The sequence below is a fragment of the Aotus nancymaae genome, unplaced genomic scaffold (genome assembly GCF_030222135.1).
Source record: "Aotus nancymaae isolate 86718 unplaced genomic scaffold, 86718_ANA_hifiasm-v0.15.2.pri h1tg000012l, whole genome shotgun sequence".
NCBI lineage: Eukaryota > Metazoa > Chordata > Mammalia > Primates > Aotidae > Aotus > Aotus nancymaae.
The window spans coordinates 235,660-251,648 of NW_026988423.1; the positions used below are offsets into that span (position 1 = coordinate 235,660).

Below are 15,989 nucleotides of genomic sequence, written 5' to 3' on the forward strand. Positions count from 1 at the left end.
ACAGAAATCCCTCTTTATCTCTAACAGTAAGAATATTATTCGAGATAGCTAATGTACATGGTGACTATAAATGAAAAATACTCAATTTGCTCAGTTTAGAACAACTCACATAATCTTCACAATAACCAATAGGAGAAATCTTCACTCTACCAGATGACAAAACTGAGTCATGAACACATTAAATAACATGACCACAGTGACAGCTAACAAATGTTAGTCAGGTACTCAAATAAGAATCTCCAAAATGATTCCTTTAAAAAAAAAAGACAAATTGCTTCTCCCTTGTCAATGTGATGCTTGAGATGATATGAACAATACATCTATGTACAGAATACAGAGGCCAGACACAGACACACGTACAGTTGACCCTTGAACAAAAAGGGGATTGGGACACTGAACACTTCTGCAGTTGAAACTGCTCATGTAACTTTTGACTCCACCCAAAACTTAACTACTAACAGCCTACTGTTGACTGGAAGCCTTACCAATAACATAATCAGTTGATTAACAGGGGTTTCTTTTGTTACATACATTCTATAATCGTATTCTTACAATAGAGTAAGCCAGAGAGAACAAAATGTTTTTAAGACAATCATAAATAAGAGAAAATACACTTGCAGTACAGTGCTGTGTTTATGGATACCTTAAGTTTACTTCCTGCATTCTCTAGAGTAGTCTGTCTGGAATGGCAGGCAAGCCGCTGCCGATCTACAACACGCATCAAGCAACTCAGCTGTTTTGTACTGTCATGACAGTTTCTCTGCTTCTTGGGAATACTTCTAACACCAGTAGAGACACTTCCTTACGGGTTCTATGGTGTTATTTAAGCTTTATGATATTGCACTAGACACGATGAAAAATACTCGAGAACCTGAAAAGATTACTATTTGCTGCAATTCACAATTTACTGAAGAGAAATCTTGCTTACGTGGAGTAGTGTCCCCCAGGGTTTTAAGTGGACATGGGGCACAGTTGAGGTCACCGCAATAGCAACATGAGAGAGCTACAAAATTCTTACGATAGTGCAGTATGTATTATCATTAACTTTTTAGTTATGAATTAATACTGAATATTCACATTTATTTATGTATATATTTTTAAGACAGTCTGGCTCTGTCATATATATACGTATATAAGAAAGAAAAATGAGGTTACATCATCGATGTAAAAAAATATGTAGATACTAGTGTATTGTATTATTTATTACCATAAAATATACACAGCTCTGTTGTGAAAACTTAATCAGCACTTACACACACAGAGACCATACATGGTGCCATGTGCAGCTGAGATATATATATATATGTATATGACAGAGTCTGGCTCTGTCACCCAGACTGTAGTGCAATGGAGTGATCTCGGCTCACCGCAACCTCTGCCTCCCAGGTTCAAGGGATTCTCCTGCCTCAGCCTCCCGAGTAGCTGTGATTACAAGCATGAGCCTTCACGCCTGGCTACTTTTTGTTTTAGTAGAGACGGGGTCTCTCCATGTTGGTCATGCTAGTCTTGACCTCCCAACCTCAGGTGACCCATCCGCCTCGGCCTCCCAAAGTGCTGGGATTACAGGCATGAGCCACTGAGCCCAGCCTGTTTATATTTATCTCAGCACACATGGCACCATGTATGGTCTCTGTGTGTGTAAGTGCTGATTAAGTTTTCACAACAGAGCTGTGTATATTTTATGGTAATGAATGATAAAATACACTAGTTGAGACAGAGTCTCCCTCTGTCACCAGGCTGGAGTGCAGTGGTGTGTTCTTGGCTCACTGAAACCTCCTCCTTCCCCTCCCAGGTTCAAGTGATTCTCCTGCCTCAGACTCCCGAGTAGCTGGGATTACAGGCACGTGCCACCGCCAGCTAATTTTTGTATTTTTAGTAGAAAAGGGGTTTTCCCATGTTGGCCAGGATGGTCTCAATCTCCTGACATCATGATCCACCCACCTTGGCCTCCCAAAGTGCTGGGATTACAGGCGTGAGCCACCGCGCCCAGCCAGCTTGACTTTTAATTACTTAGCATTGTTCTAGGGTTGATTTAAAGGTAAAATAAAAGGGAGGGGCATGGATAGGTGGGATGCCTAATCTGGACCCAGCCCCGTGATTACATTGGCTGGGGACTGACTGATTGGGTTAGGATGCCATGCAGGTATAAAGCCAGGGTCTTTGCAACCCGGGGCTTCATTTGGAGTGCAGCTACCAAGAGGAAACCTTCTCTCTGGGTCCTGGAGTATTTTCATCAGAAATTGTGAGATTTTGGTGGAAGGTAGGTCGTTTTATTTCTCTGTTGGAACACTTTTTGGTATTTATCTTACTGAGAAAATTATTATCCCACAAGTTGTTCGTAAGATTCAGTTAAAAATTTTAAAACATCTCCACCAGATTTTTAGCTATGCCCCCTAAGTTATCTCAATGCATTTCATCTGCATTTTCTTTTTTCTTCATGCCTATGAGTTTTTACCTCTCACCATCTTTTAGAAAAGTCACGTTTTAGTTGTTGTCATCATTCCTATTGGGGCTTCTGTTTCCTTCTGCGATGGCTGCTGCTTGTGTCTCTACTGTCACTGTTTCCTTGGATGTTAACGTATCCAGTTTCTTGAGTGGAGTCTTTAATTCACTCCTTTGCAAACATGATCATTTTCCCTCTTAGTTTGATTAGATGCTGCTCTTTTTCTGTTTTATTATTTGACCTTATATCCTGATGTTAACACAGTATAACCTTGAGTTTAGCTTAATACTAGCTGAGTATTTCTTTTGTCTGATTATAAATGTATTTTCAAATCTTCTGTATTTTGTGCAGTTGTTCAGGTTTATTGTTTTGACTTCCTGGGAGAGACACCCAGATATGGTGGAGTTAGCAGCTTCTTAGACACCCAAGCCTGAAACTCAGGAGAAACATCACAGTGATATCTCCAACTGAGGAAACTCACAGGCTCCAGGCGGAGCCTCACAAATAAACCACAACATTTTGAAAAAGAAAGGGAGAGAAAGACGTTATTCCCCAACACTCAGAGGGCACCTAAGAACTTGAGTCAGCTGTTTGTTGTGTGCAGCCATGAAGTCTGTGCACTCTCTTCCCCAGAACACGAGTTGTACCATCATGACTTTTTACCCAACCATGGAAGAATTTACAGATTTCAACAAATATGTTGCTCACATGGAGTCCCAAGGCGCACACCAAGCTGGCCTCGCCAAGGTAATTCCACCCAAGGAATGGAAAGCCAGAGAGACTTACGATGATATCGAAGACATCTTAGTCACCACTCCCCTCAAGCAGGTGACCTCTGGGCAGGGAGGTGTGTTTACTCAATACCATAAAAAGAAGAAAGCCATGACGGTCGGGGAGTATCGCCATTTGGCAAACAGTAAGAAATATCAGACTCCCCCACACCGGAATTTTGAAGATTTGGAGCAACAATACTGGAAGAGCCACCCCGGCGATTCACCAATTTATGGTGCTGACATCAGTGGCTCCTTGTTTGATGGAAACACTACACAATGGAACCTAGGACACCTGGGAACAATTCTGGACCTGCTGGAGCAGGAATGTGGGGTGGTCATCGAGGGCGTCAACACCCCCTACCTGTACTTTGGCATGTGGAAGACCACGTTCGCTTGGCACACGGAGGACATGGACCTTTACAGCATCAACTACCTGCACTTCGGGGAGCCCAAAACGTGGTACGCAGTGCCCCCAGAACATGGCCAGCGCCTGGAGCGCCTGGCCAGCGAGCTCTTCCCGGGCAGTTCCCGGGGCTGTGAGGCCTTCCTGCGCCACAAAGTGGCCCTCATCTCCCCTACTGTTCTCAAAGAGAACGGGATTCCCTTCAACCGCGTGACTCAGGAGGCTGGGGAGTTCATGGTGACCTTTCCCTATGGCTACCATGCGGGCTTCAACCATGGCTTCAACTGTGCAGAGGCCATCAACTTTGCCACTCCACGATGGATTGATTATGGCAAAGTGGCCTCTCAGTGTAGCTGTGGGGAGGCGAGGGTGACCTTTTCCATGGACGCCTTCATGCGCATCCTGCAACCCGAGAGCTATGGGCTCTGGAAACACAGACAAGGTTCAGCCCTTGTGGATCTCCTGGAGCCCAAGGTTGCAGAAAGCCAGGAGGAGAGCACCTGGAGGGAGGACAAAGCACTTAGGAGAGCTGCTCTGGGCCTGAGGCATCTCCCGAACCACATGGCCAGCTGTCCCACACAGACTGTGCCCGCGGGGCTCAGTTACAACCCAAAGGGCCTCGGCACCGATGCCGTGCCAGAATCTGAAATCCAAACCCTAGGGACGTCAGCCTGGGTTTTTCACGCTTCCACTGGAAGGCAGGGTCCTTGTCGTGGCCGTGGTCGCAGTCGCGGTCGGGGTCGTGGTCGAGGTCGAGGTCGTGGTCTTCGTCTTGGTCGTGGTCGAGGTCGCGGTTGTGGTCTTGGTCATGGTCAAGGTCATGGTCACAGTCAAGGTCATGGTCGTCGTCCTCGAGAACTGGGGACTGAGGAGACAACTGTTCAGTCTGCAGCCAAGAGGCACCTCTCAGTGGGGACATGGAACAGAGTTCAAGGCTGCAAACCTCACTTCCAGTATGCTGATGAAACTTTGATGGACAAACCCACATCTTTGAGCAGGGGCCTTCTACATCTTGTCAAGCCTTCTGGCTGCTGCTGTGCCTCCGATCTTCAACCCTTGGGGCCCCCACTGGATCCTGATGAACCGATGCACCCTGGCCCGTGCCTGCTGTCCCTTGACAGCATTGTTAGTAATCTTCCTGATGTCCTCATCACTCCTCCCAATGTCACTGTGCCTTTGATTAAGTTGCCCAGGGACACAGGTGGGGACCAGAAAACTGTGCTGAACCTGGCCAATGTTGTAGCAATGGACCACTCTTATGCCTCTAGGGTTCTGTTCCCAATGACGTTTTCCAGAATTTCCTGGGCCCCTGACTCATCTGCTGGGGCTAAAGCCAGACAGAGATATGCCACTGAATTTGGGGACATTTTCCTCCAAAGCATGATCAGTCCTCTGGACCTATGGCCATGAAATACAGTGCCAAAAGTCAAGTGATAACTCCTGCTTATGCCAACCCCAGGAACCAGAGAAGACTCCATTCAGCACAATTCTGGCCTGAGCTTCTCCCCAGTGAAGATTCTTTACCTCCAATTACTGACACATTTCCAAGGTCCCCAGATGCTGTCTCCTACTGTGACAACCAGGGCTCAAAGCAGCCACTGAAGTCCCCTCCCCAAAGGTTGCCACAGGTGGCTGTAGTATCTTTCAGGGACTCTCTGTCTACTAATCACTGTGCCTGTGACCTTCATCATGGCCCAGATGCCATGGACAGCACTCATTGCTGAAGTCCCCTCAGGATACCTCCATTACTGTGGTCCAGATCCCACAGTAATTTGGACTCACATTGGATGGTGCTGAGAATCTGACTGAGCCTTTCATTTTTACCTCATCTGGTCGTCTGTTTCTCTGACCCTGGATTCCACTGGGCATTGCTACAGCCCCTCTCACAATCCTTCAGCTGCAGCATGCCCTTTAACCCAGGCTGCCATCCACTGCTCATGCACAAACTAGACCTTTAGACCAACTGAGTCTGCTCATGAATTCATGGCCCCAGAGATATTTTGTAATGTTATTGATGTTTATTAAATTTGCAATCTCTAGTGTATATCTGCAATGTAAAGAATATCTTTCATACATGTTTTTCAAATTAGAATTACATAAAGTGATGTATCAAAAAAAGTGATGTAGAAACTTGATTGAGATAAAGTAATGGGCAAAATTATATCTAGCAAAGAACAAACATTAGAGTTACAAATTTTAATATCAGTCTAAGTGGAATGAAGCCCAAAGGTACATAGAAGTCTTCTCTTCGATGTAAAAGGCTAAATTTCACAATGAAACTGCAGCACTCCTGAATATTGAAATAAGTTTGATAAAGTATGACTTTACTATATAAAACAGAAAGAGACTCAGTAAACACAGATACATTGAAGTCACTGATATCATTTGAATCTGTGTTCCTGCCTAAATCCCATGTGGAGCTGTAAATCCCCAATGCTGGGTTTAGGGCCTGGTGGGAGGTGACTGGCTCACAGGGGCAGTTTCTGGTGAACTGTTATGCACCATCACACTGGGGTTGCTCTCCCATTAGAATTCTCACAAGATCTAATCGTTTAAAAGTGTGTAGCACCTCCCCACCATCTCTTGTTTCTGCTCCAGCCATACAAGATGTGCCTGCTTCTTCACCTTCTGCCAAGATTGTAAATTTCCTGAGGCTTCTCCAGAAGCAGAAGTTTCTATGCTTCCTGTACAGCCTTCAGAACCATGATCCTAATAAAACCTCCGTTCTTTATAAATTACCTAGTCTCAGGTATTTTTTTATAGCAATGAGAATGAACTAATACAGCAAATTGGTACCAGCAAAATCATTGCTACAAAGATTTCTGAAAACGTAAAAGTACCTTTAGAATTGGGTAATCAGCGGAGGCTGGAAGAGTGTGGAGGGCCCAGAATACTACAGGAGGTTGAGGGAAAATTTGGAACTTCCTAAACACTTGTTATATTGTGATCCAAATGCTGATAGTCATATGGAAAAGGAATTCCAGCATGAGTAGGTCTCAGATTGAGAAGAAGAATTTATTGGGAACTGGAGCAAAGTTTACATCTGTTAGGTGTTAGTCAAGAGTTTGGCTGCACTGTGCCCCTGCTCTCGGGATCTGTGGAACTTTGAACTTGAGAGCAATGATTTAGAATATCTGGCAGAAGAAATTTTTAAGCAGCAAAGAGTTTAAGATCTAGCCTCTCTTCTTCTAACAGCCTATACTCATATTCATGAACAAAGAAATGACCTGAAACTGAAACTTACATCTAGTTCCAGTGAAGCAAGTAGAAAAGGGAAGCAGAGTATAAAAGTTTAAGAAATTTGCAGCCAGGCCATGTGGCAGAAAAGAAAAGCATGTTTTCAGGGGAGGAATTCAAGCTGGCTGCAGAAATTTACATCACTACAAGGAAGGCAAGTACAAATAGCAAAAATAGTAGGAAAAACACCCCAAAGGCATATCGGAGACCTTCCTGGCAATGCTTCCCATCACAGGTCTGGAGGTCTAGGAGGACAGATTCTATGTTGCAATGTGACAAGGGCATGAGATTTAGGACGCGGCCAGGGGAGGATTGATATGGTTTGGATATGTGTCCCCACTCAAATCTCATATGGAATAGAAGTCCTCAGTTTTAGAGGTAGGGTCTGGTGGCAGCTGATTGGCTCACGGTGCTGATTTCTCAGGAATGGTTTAGCACCACCCCTCTAGTGTTGTTCTTGTGATAGAGTTCTCACAAATCTGATTGTTTAAAAGTGTGTAGTGCCTACACCCTCTCTCTTCCTCCTGCTCCCACCATGAAAGATGTGCCTACTTCTCCTTTGCCTTCCATCATGATTGTAGGTTTCCCGAGGCCTCCCCAAAACCAGACACTGCTATGCTTCCTGTGAAACCTGTAGACCTGTGAGCCAATAAACCTCTTTTCTTTATAAATTACCCAGGGATATTCTTTGTAGCAAAGTGAGAATGAACTAATAGTCACCTTATTCATCTAAGCCAGAAAAAATGGAGAACCCTAAGGATGTGAAAACCTTAGACAACATTAACAATAAGGTAGAATTGACAAACCAGATGATAGAAAATAAATTCCTTTCTTCGGGTGCTGTTGACAGCTGTTGTGATACCTCTGGTCTTTGTCTTCTTAGTATAAAATTATTTAAATAAGAGACATACAGCAAAAGAAGTACAACATAGAGTAATTTATTGTGAAAGAAAAAGGATATTTGGAAAGTTAGGTGCAGAATATGTCATACACACTGAGAGGGAAAGAATTCAGGGCAGGCCACTTGTTACAGAAAGACAGCATTGATTATTGCTGGAGCAACCCCCACTATGGGAGTTTTACATAGTTATTCATAAGGAGGTGGTAACAGGTGTTACTAGTAAGCATGTACTGGTGGTCTTCTGGGTGAACACGTACAGTAGCTGTACATGCTTATTCATACATCCCATGCCTCATTAACATCTTAAATCTCCACCCAGGAGTATGTTTTTTACTATTGTAATGAGCAAAAGATCAGTTAGATAACAGGCAAAATCAAAATGAGCATGCTCTCTAAAAGGGAAAGTCCCTACTAAAGATATCTTAGCTCTAGTGAGTTCAGTTACAATATGAATGCTAAGCTTATCGCATTGGCTGTAGGGTCACCAAGGTCGCTGCATCCCAAGAATATGGTCACGTCCTTGACAACCTATCCTGCCAAAGAATCAATCACAAAATATGACAATATATCAGGGTGAATAGAAAATATCCATATTTTCTTTAAACAAAATGAAGAAAATTCAAATATTCTGAATTATCGTGCAATAAAATTTGAAATATTTTTGAAAGTCAGAAAACATCCAGGTCGTTTTCCTGGCAGGTTAAAATTGTTTTATTGAATGGATCTCAGATTCAAGGGAAGTACAAACCATTAAAGCAAAATTTCCACAAAACAATAAATATCTATTGAGAATATGAACTATGGAACAAGATAACCTGATTCTGAATTCCAGCTTTTCTTACCAGCTCGTGTGACCTTGAAAATCACATAACTTTACGACTCAGTTTCCTCAGTGTAAAATGGAGACAGCACCTACCTCCTGTGTTTAGCTGGCAGTTCTATGAGTTAATATATGTAATGTGTTAATACCAATGCTTGGAATACAATAAGAATTACTGGAGTGTTTTTAAATATAAAACTTAATAACATAAAAAAAGGAATAGATGCGATTCATTTAGAGTAATGCTGAAGAAAAGCTGTAGCCTTAATTATTTTCTTCATCACATTCAAAGAATAAAATTAACTGAATTAAGCTTCTGATTTACAAGTTAGAAAAAGATCAATTATATGAAAGTAGCAAGAAGGAATTGATATGCACATATGCAGAAAATGAGTCAGAATAACTGTAAAATAATACAATAAATCAACACAAAGTTCCAATGGTATGGACTACTTTAGAAAAATTAACTTACTCAATAGAATATTTAAGGCATAAATTTTTGTGTATGAAATACAGAAGAATGGCAGAAGACCTGCCTCTTCAAAAATGATAAAGATGAGAGAATTTCACAGAGAAATTGTGTGAAATTTTTATTTCAAGTATTCATAGGCCTTTAAAATGAGAAAAAATTTCAAGTTTTAAAATAAGCACATCATTGACAAAAAATCCTGGTGAGCTGCAGAATGAGAGAAAATGACGGACAAAAATCATTTATGAACATCAACGTAAAAAATTTAACTTAAATATTAGCTAAGATAATGCAAGTACATTAAAAGCAGGACATACAATAACTCCGTAGGGATTATTGCAGGAAGACAATGATGGTTTAAATCAGGAAATCTAGGAATATAACTTATCCTGTAAATGCAACCAGAAGAAAAGTTATGTGATCATGTGTATAGATGTTGATAGGCATTTGGTATAATTCCACAGTCTTGTTTTACACACACTTGTAAGGAAGCAATGATTTCTTCCTTAAAATAAAATTCAAAAAATCTCTACTAGCTAGCTATTTTAGACCCAAGTCAGCATTTTCCTTAATGTGAGGTATTTGAGGCATTTCAGTCAATAATTTATGGAATTAGTGCTGGTAACCACTGCAATGACTTTTAGAGCTATAATTGATGGAAGGGAAGAGGTGAAATTTATTTTGCTGGACTTGATAAGGCTGAATGCAGAAAAAACTCAAGGAGGGGGCGAAATATCTAAATGGTTTCCCTATGGCTATCATGCGGACTTCAACCATGGTTTCAATTTCAAGGAGGCTGTGAATTTTGCCACCATGAGATATGCAAAGTGGCCTCTCAGTGCATTATTGAAGAAGACATTGTGACCTTTTCCCTGGACGCGGTCATGGGCATCCTATAACCCAGGTACCGTGAGCTGTGGAAACCCAGGCAAGCGGGATTACTTGCAGACCCCATGGAGTCCAGGGCACAGGCCAGCCTGGAGATGCCCACCTGGTGGAAGACCCAAGTGCCTGAGAAGGCTCTCTGGACTGAGGCACCACCCATGTCACCAGGGCCATGACCCGCTCAGCCTGCTGTGATTGGCCACGGGAACACCAGGCACACGAATGTGAAGCAACAGGTACCTTCCCAGCCCAGGAACTTAGCTTGGACCCACTGCCCTCCCTGGCTTTGTCAACCTTGGTCCGAACCTTTCAACTGGCAGATGTGGTTGTGGTCCTTAGCCTTTATAACTGAGGGCTCAGAAGCCAATCCTCCAGGCTCCATCTACCCAGGAGGTGCCCCTTGGTGGTCACAGACAGCACACCTCCAGGCCCTGAGCCTAATCCCCTACCCACAGATGCAGCTTTGACGAACAGTCCAGGATCCAGCATCCTGCTAAGGATTCTGGGTGCTACTGGGCCCCCAACCCTGTGACCGTGGTCAGCCTTTATACTCCACTTCTCTGCTCTGTGGGGGCTTCTTGAGATTGGTCACATTTACAACTCAGAATTTTGGGCAAATTTTCAGGCCACTACAATTACAGTGCCTCCTGGTGCCTCCCTGTTAGCACCTGTGGTAAGGGCCCTGGGCACTGCCCAGTCCGTGGTGGTTACCAAATTCACCGTACATTCTTCATCCTCTTAGATCTTGTAATACCTTTGAACGCTTCTAATTCTGTGTCACCAGCTGAGAGTTCATCCACCGGACATGAGTATGTCTGAGAACAAGGTCTTTTTGGGTTTGCCGGGAGGTCGTGTATCCCGGTGTCCCAAACTTTGGACCAATTATGGAGGCTGCTGCACTTCTGAAGAATTTGGAGTGTGGGTTCCCTTCAATCTTCTTCCCTTATCTCTCCCTCCCCCAGCTCTCCCCTTCTTGCAGAACTAGCCTTTTATGAGCAATTAGGTCAATAGTGTCAGAAAAAAAAAGCGTCGTATTTCTAATTCGTTGAGATATTTAAAGTGTGATGTCACCAGTATTTGTTCACAAATATATTAAAGGTCACCAAAATGTAAAATCTGACTTTCTTTCTAATACTGTAATTTTGAAACATTGTGGGAGGAGGTTATTCTCCATGCATTTTTCTTCACAGTTATTTGAGAACATCGCAGGCAACACTTATTAATATTTGATGGGCTGGTTACATTTTGTGGTGGTGGCTGAGCTCAGCGTATGCTTATCGGGTTCTGGCTATCTGGCTGTGTGGGACCCCTGGATCGCAGTTATGCTTTGAGGATGTTTGGGCAGGCCCAGCCTGGCACCCAGCCAAATAGCAGGACCCACGTCGCCGGGAAAGATGAGCAGCCCTAGGATAAAAGTACCACCATCGACTGTCACGCAGCCGAGAACGCGAAGCTGCGTGCGTGTTTTACACTGGTAATTCATTGACACCCCAATAAACAGAACCCCACATAAGTGAACAAGACAGTCTTAGGAATGTGTGCTGTGTAAGAACCGGAGCAGGACTGGACGACAGAGCAGAATGCGGAGGGGCTGGCAGGTAATATCGGGGTTCAGGGGCTCAGGGTCCCCCGGCTCCCCTGAGAGGACGTTTCTCCGGGTTCTCGGTCTCCTGCGCTCTCAAGAATGAGAGACGGGACCACGGCGCGGTGCGCAGTAAATGCTGGACTCAAAACTGTTCGTAGAAGGCGTTTTATTTAGAGGGAGAGAGAAACAGCTGACCCTCCCGCAGACAGACGGAATCCAGGGGCGGAGAGCAGCTTCCGCACGGGGTGGGCGGGAACAGACGGAGGCGGAGTCTGGGAGGGAAACGTGGGGTCCGAAGGGGTGTGGACCAAGCGCACTTCCGACCCGGGAGGAACCCCACCTTCTCTAAGACCCCAGGACGATGAAAGGAGTTCCTTAGAACTTCCACCGGAGTGACTGCTCTTTGTTTCTTCCCACGCCCCTCAAAATTCCAACGTAAACCGTTAAATCTCCCGGATGGAGAGAGATGGGGGCGCACAGGGCGCTGGGAAGGTCTTGCCCTTGGAACTACGCCCCCTTGTGGACTCGGAAAGAGAACACGTTCCTTCAGCAGAAGGGCTGGTCCAGGAAGGCTTCGCAGAACGGATCTTCTGGGGCCCCGAATGAGAAAAATGAGAAGGTCCCGAGTGGGCTTTTCCACCTGCAGGGAACTGCAAGTGCAATAGGCCTAACAGAGAACTTGGTGAGTCTGTTTTTCCAGCAACACAGCAGAGGCTTATTTATATCCTGGGCACAGAGAAGAAGAGGCAGAAAGCAGACCACTTAGGCCCTGTGACTCACGTTAATTGCATTATTGGGTATTCCATCAACTTGAATTGAGAAGGCACTGGAAGTGTAAAACGGCAGTCAAGATGTGATTTATACAAACAACCAGCTTAGTTGCTCTGTGGAGAATGTGCCAGAAAGAGAAACAGTTACACTATCTACAATACAAGTGACAGTGACAGTTTCTTAGATTCAATTGTTCATGTTGCAAATGCCCTGAAGTGGATAAATTCAAAACACATTTTGGAAATTGAAAGCGATAGTTTTGGACATAGAAGGAAACGTTCAGCGAAGCAAGTCGCCCCTCCCGTTAGTACCACTGTTATTTAACTGCCCTTACAGAATGTTATTAAGGCTCCAATGTTGAAGCACCGGGCAATTTGAGAGCCAAAGTCATAAACAATTGGTGCTTGCCTGAACTTCTCAATAAAGCACAGAAACACTCACATTTTCTTGCCTGTCTTACTCATTCAGACAACTTTGCCACTCCTAATGTAACTAGAGATGGAAATTTATTCTTTGTAAAATTCAAGCTGAGAGACGAACGCAGAGTCTGCAGGCACACAGAAGGATGGAGTGAGTCGCCTGGTCGAACGGGGGCTAAAGCTAATACTGAGATAGCAAATCCAAAAGATGAAAGCATACTGGATTAACTGGAAGGGAGTGGCCGTAGAGAGCTTTGGTATCTACAGTACATCTTGTGTGACCAAGGAATAAACTGGTATGTGGTACGTAAAAGCCTCATTGGCCCTGGAGTGCAGGAAGCAGACAGCCTTCAGCTGCAGAGAGTTGCCTCACCCAAGGCCGTGACTCTTCTGAGTTTAGCCCACATCTGAGGACTGGTCAGTGCTGGAGCATAAAGCTTGGCTGCCTCTGCTGAACTCAGAGCAATCCTGAAGGGCCCTTTGAGCTCCAGAGTCCCTGAAGGATCGGCTGACTATCTTTGGCCATAAACCACAGATCAACTTTTCTCTGTGCTCACACCTGCTTCCTATCCCTTTCTTACTCAGATATGGATCCCAAGGGTACTCTAAAGATCTTGATGCTGAAGTCTTAGAGTCTGCTCTGTAGTGGGCCTGACATGCAACTGTACTTTAGATTTCTTTGTTTCAAAGGCATAATTTCCTTAAGAGAATAAAGAATGATTCTCCCTGCCCCCCACTGATAAATTATAATCCTTCTTTGCATGGTTTTTCAGGAATATGCAGAGATAGAAATGGCCACCTGAGAATGTCAGTTTCCAATGTACGGAACTATTGTTGTGACCCCCATTGAAAACATGCCACTTGGAACACTAGAAGGCACAAAGACAAGAAGCAAACCTTCCCTTTGGCATAATGGATCAGTCCCAGCTTTACACCTGGATTTACTAGAACCATGCAGTCTGGCTCTGAAAGGAACAGTCCCTTCTCCAGAGCGATTGACTCTCACATGCATTGTTACTGAGAATGTGCCATCCTACTGCCCCTTTGAAAACCCGTTTGTTAATGTTCTATAAACTTAAGCTCTCATCAATAGAGTCAGAAAAAAAGCATCGTATTTCTAATTCAAAGCTTATTAAAACTCGTAGCTTATTAGAACTTATAGCTCATTAAAGCTCATAGCTTATTAAAACTCAAAGCTTATTGAATATTATTCAGCAACAAAAGGAATGTATTGCTGGTACATGCAACAGGAATAGCTGATCTTACAAACACCAGATTTGGAAAAGAAGCCAGATCCAAAGTGAAAACCTATTATGTTTTCATTCATATTCATTGTAAATATAGACCAAAGTAAGCTCTAGTCATTGAGTTTAGTACATGATTGTCTCTGGTGGGCAGCGGGGATTGACTGGAAAGCTCCTGGCATGAGAGAACATGGTGCAGCTGTGGGAATGCTCTGCGTCTCCTTTTGGGTGTATATAATTGTTAGAACTCAATGACATGGAGACCTGTGGCTGGTGCATTTTTATTGGATGTATTTTAAACTGGAGAAAACTGAACAGGAGACAAGACAGGAGTAGCTGAAAAAGTAGGAACCCTCTTAGGAAATAGTGTGAAGCTGACCGCTAGGTTGGCAGGGAGAAAACCCAGTGCAGAACCAAAAGGAATCAAGATTTTTTGACACCAGGACCCTACAGATTTGGGAGTCAAAGTGAAGTGAAAGACAGAGATTTTGATAAAAATCTGTTGAAGTTCCCTTAGTTCCTTGGGTCAGCTCCAACATGTTCGCATCTGGATGACTACTTCCACCAACCACTTCCACTCATCTTCCAGTGGCAGATGAGCCTTTCTTGCTCCTATATTCCAGGCGAGAATTGGAGTTTGCTAAAATTAGGTGATGAGGTCGGATTGTGGATATGAAAGTGCAGGGAAGAAAGGAATTCTGACAATCTGCAGATGGTAGCTTGACTCATATTCCAATTTGAAATGTGAAAACTGAGTTTCTGCTTGGTTTTTTTTTTTTTTTTTTTTTGAGACAGAGTCTCACTCCGTCACCGGGCGCCAGGCTGGAGTGCAGTGGCACGACCTCAGCTCACTGCAACCTCCGTCTCCCGGGTTCAAGCAATTCTCCTGCCTCAGCCTCCCTAGTAGCTGGGACTACAGGCGCCCGCCACAATACCCAGCTAATTTTTTTGTATTTTTAGTAGAGACGGGGTTTCACCATGTTGGCCAGGATGGTCTCGATCTCTTGACCTCGTGATCCACCCTCCTCAGCCTCCCAAAGTGCTGGGATTACAGGCGTGAGCCACCGTGCCCAGCCCTCTGCTTGTTTTCTTCAGCTGCATCACAATCTTATCCTAGGCAGATTGATGCCCTGGAATGGCTAGAATTTTTTAAAAAGTTGGGTAGTAAAAGACAAGAAACATAAACACACAAATAATTTGTAGAAAATATTGCTCCTAGTGTACTCCTGTTTCTGTTCAGCTAGAGTACAGTGGTGTGATCTCGCCTCACTGCAACCGCCATCTCCCGGGTTCAACCCACTCTCCTGATTCAGATTCCCGGGTAACTGGGACTGCAGGTGCGCACCACCACATCTGGCTAATTTTGTATTTTTAGCAGAGATGGGGTTTCACCATGTTGACCAGGGTGCTCTCAATCTCTTGACCTCGTGATCTGCCCAACTCAACCTCCCAAAGTGCTGGTGTTACAAGCATGAGCCACCACGCCTGACTTCTTGGCTCTTTTTTATATTGTCAGAACTTTTCACTTTTTCTAATTGGAATTAAGAAAAATGTCTCGCATTTTATCAATTACTAGTGATCTTGTACATTTCATACTTATTGGGCAGTTGAATTTCCTTTTTTTCAAGTTGCTTTTTCTAAGGCTTTGACCCCTTCTTTTCGGTTGACTCATTGTTTTTATTGATCTGGGGAAGTTTTCAGTATACTTATTCATTGTCCATTTTACATACGACAAAACTATTCTTCTATCCTGATCTTGTCTCAATTTTTTATGTCATCATTACACTGGAATGAACTAAATGTGACAGACATTTTCAGTGTTGTTTGTGCTTTTGGCTCATCTTTAAGATATTTTTTCCACCTTGAATTCATTAACACATTCTTCCGTATATTCTCAGATAGCCCTAACGTTCTCTTTTATACAGTCGGTCCTTAATCCATCACTAACTTACTCTTCTAAGTAGTGTAAGGTAGAGCTCTATTTTTATTTTCCCCCTAATACCAATATCCCTTGTTGAATTGTCAATTGCTTCTCATGG

General features: G+C 43.8%; 1 protein-coding gene across 1 annotated transcript; it reads left to right on the plus strand.

Moving 5' to 3' along the window:
• The first annotated feature begins 3,049 nt into the window (after nucleotides 1-3,049).
• Nucleotides 3,050-5,029, plus strand: KDM4F (lysine demethylase 4F). Its single transcript, XM_064375302.1, has 2 exons — nucleotides 3,050-4,364; nucleotides 4,455-5,029. Exons 1-2 carry the CDS (start codon nucleotides 3,050-3,052, stop codon nucleotides 5,027-5,029), a joined length of 1,890 nt encoding a protein of 629 aa, XP_064231372.1.
• Nucleotides 5,030-15,989: the final 10,960 nt, after the last annotated feature.

Excerpts from the sequence above, each read along its gene's own strand:
- KDM4F (XM_064375302.1), top strand. The coding sequence starts at position 3,050 with ATGAAGTCTGTGCACTCTCTTCCCCAGAACACGAGTTGTACCATCATG. Across the intron at positions 4,365-4,454 it reads CAGTCGCGGTCGGGGTCGTG|GTCATGGTCGTCGTCCTCGA; the intron begins GTCGAGGTCGAG and ends GTCACAGTCAAG.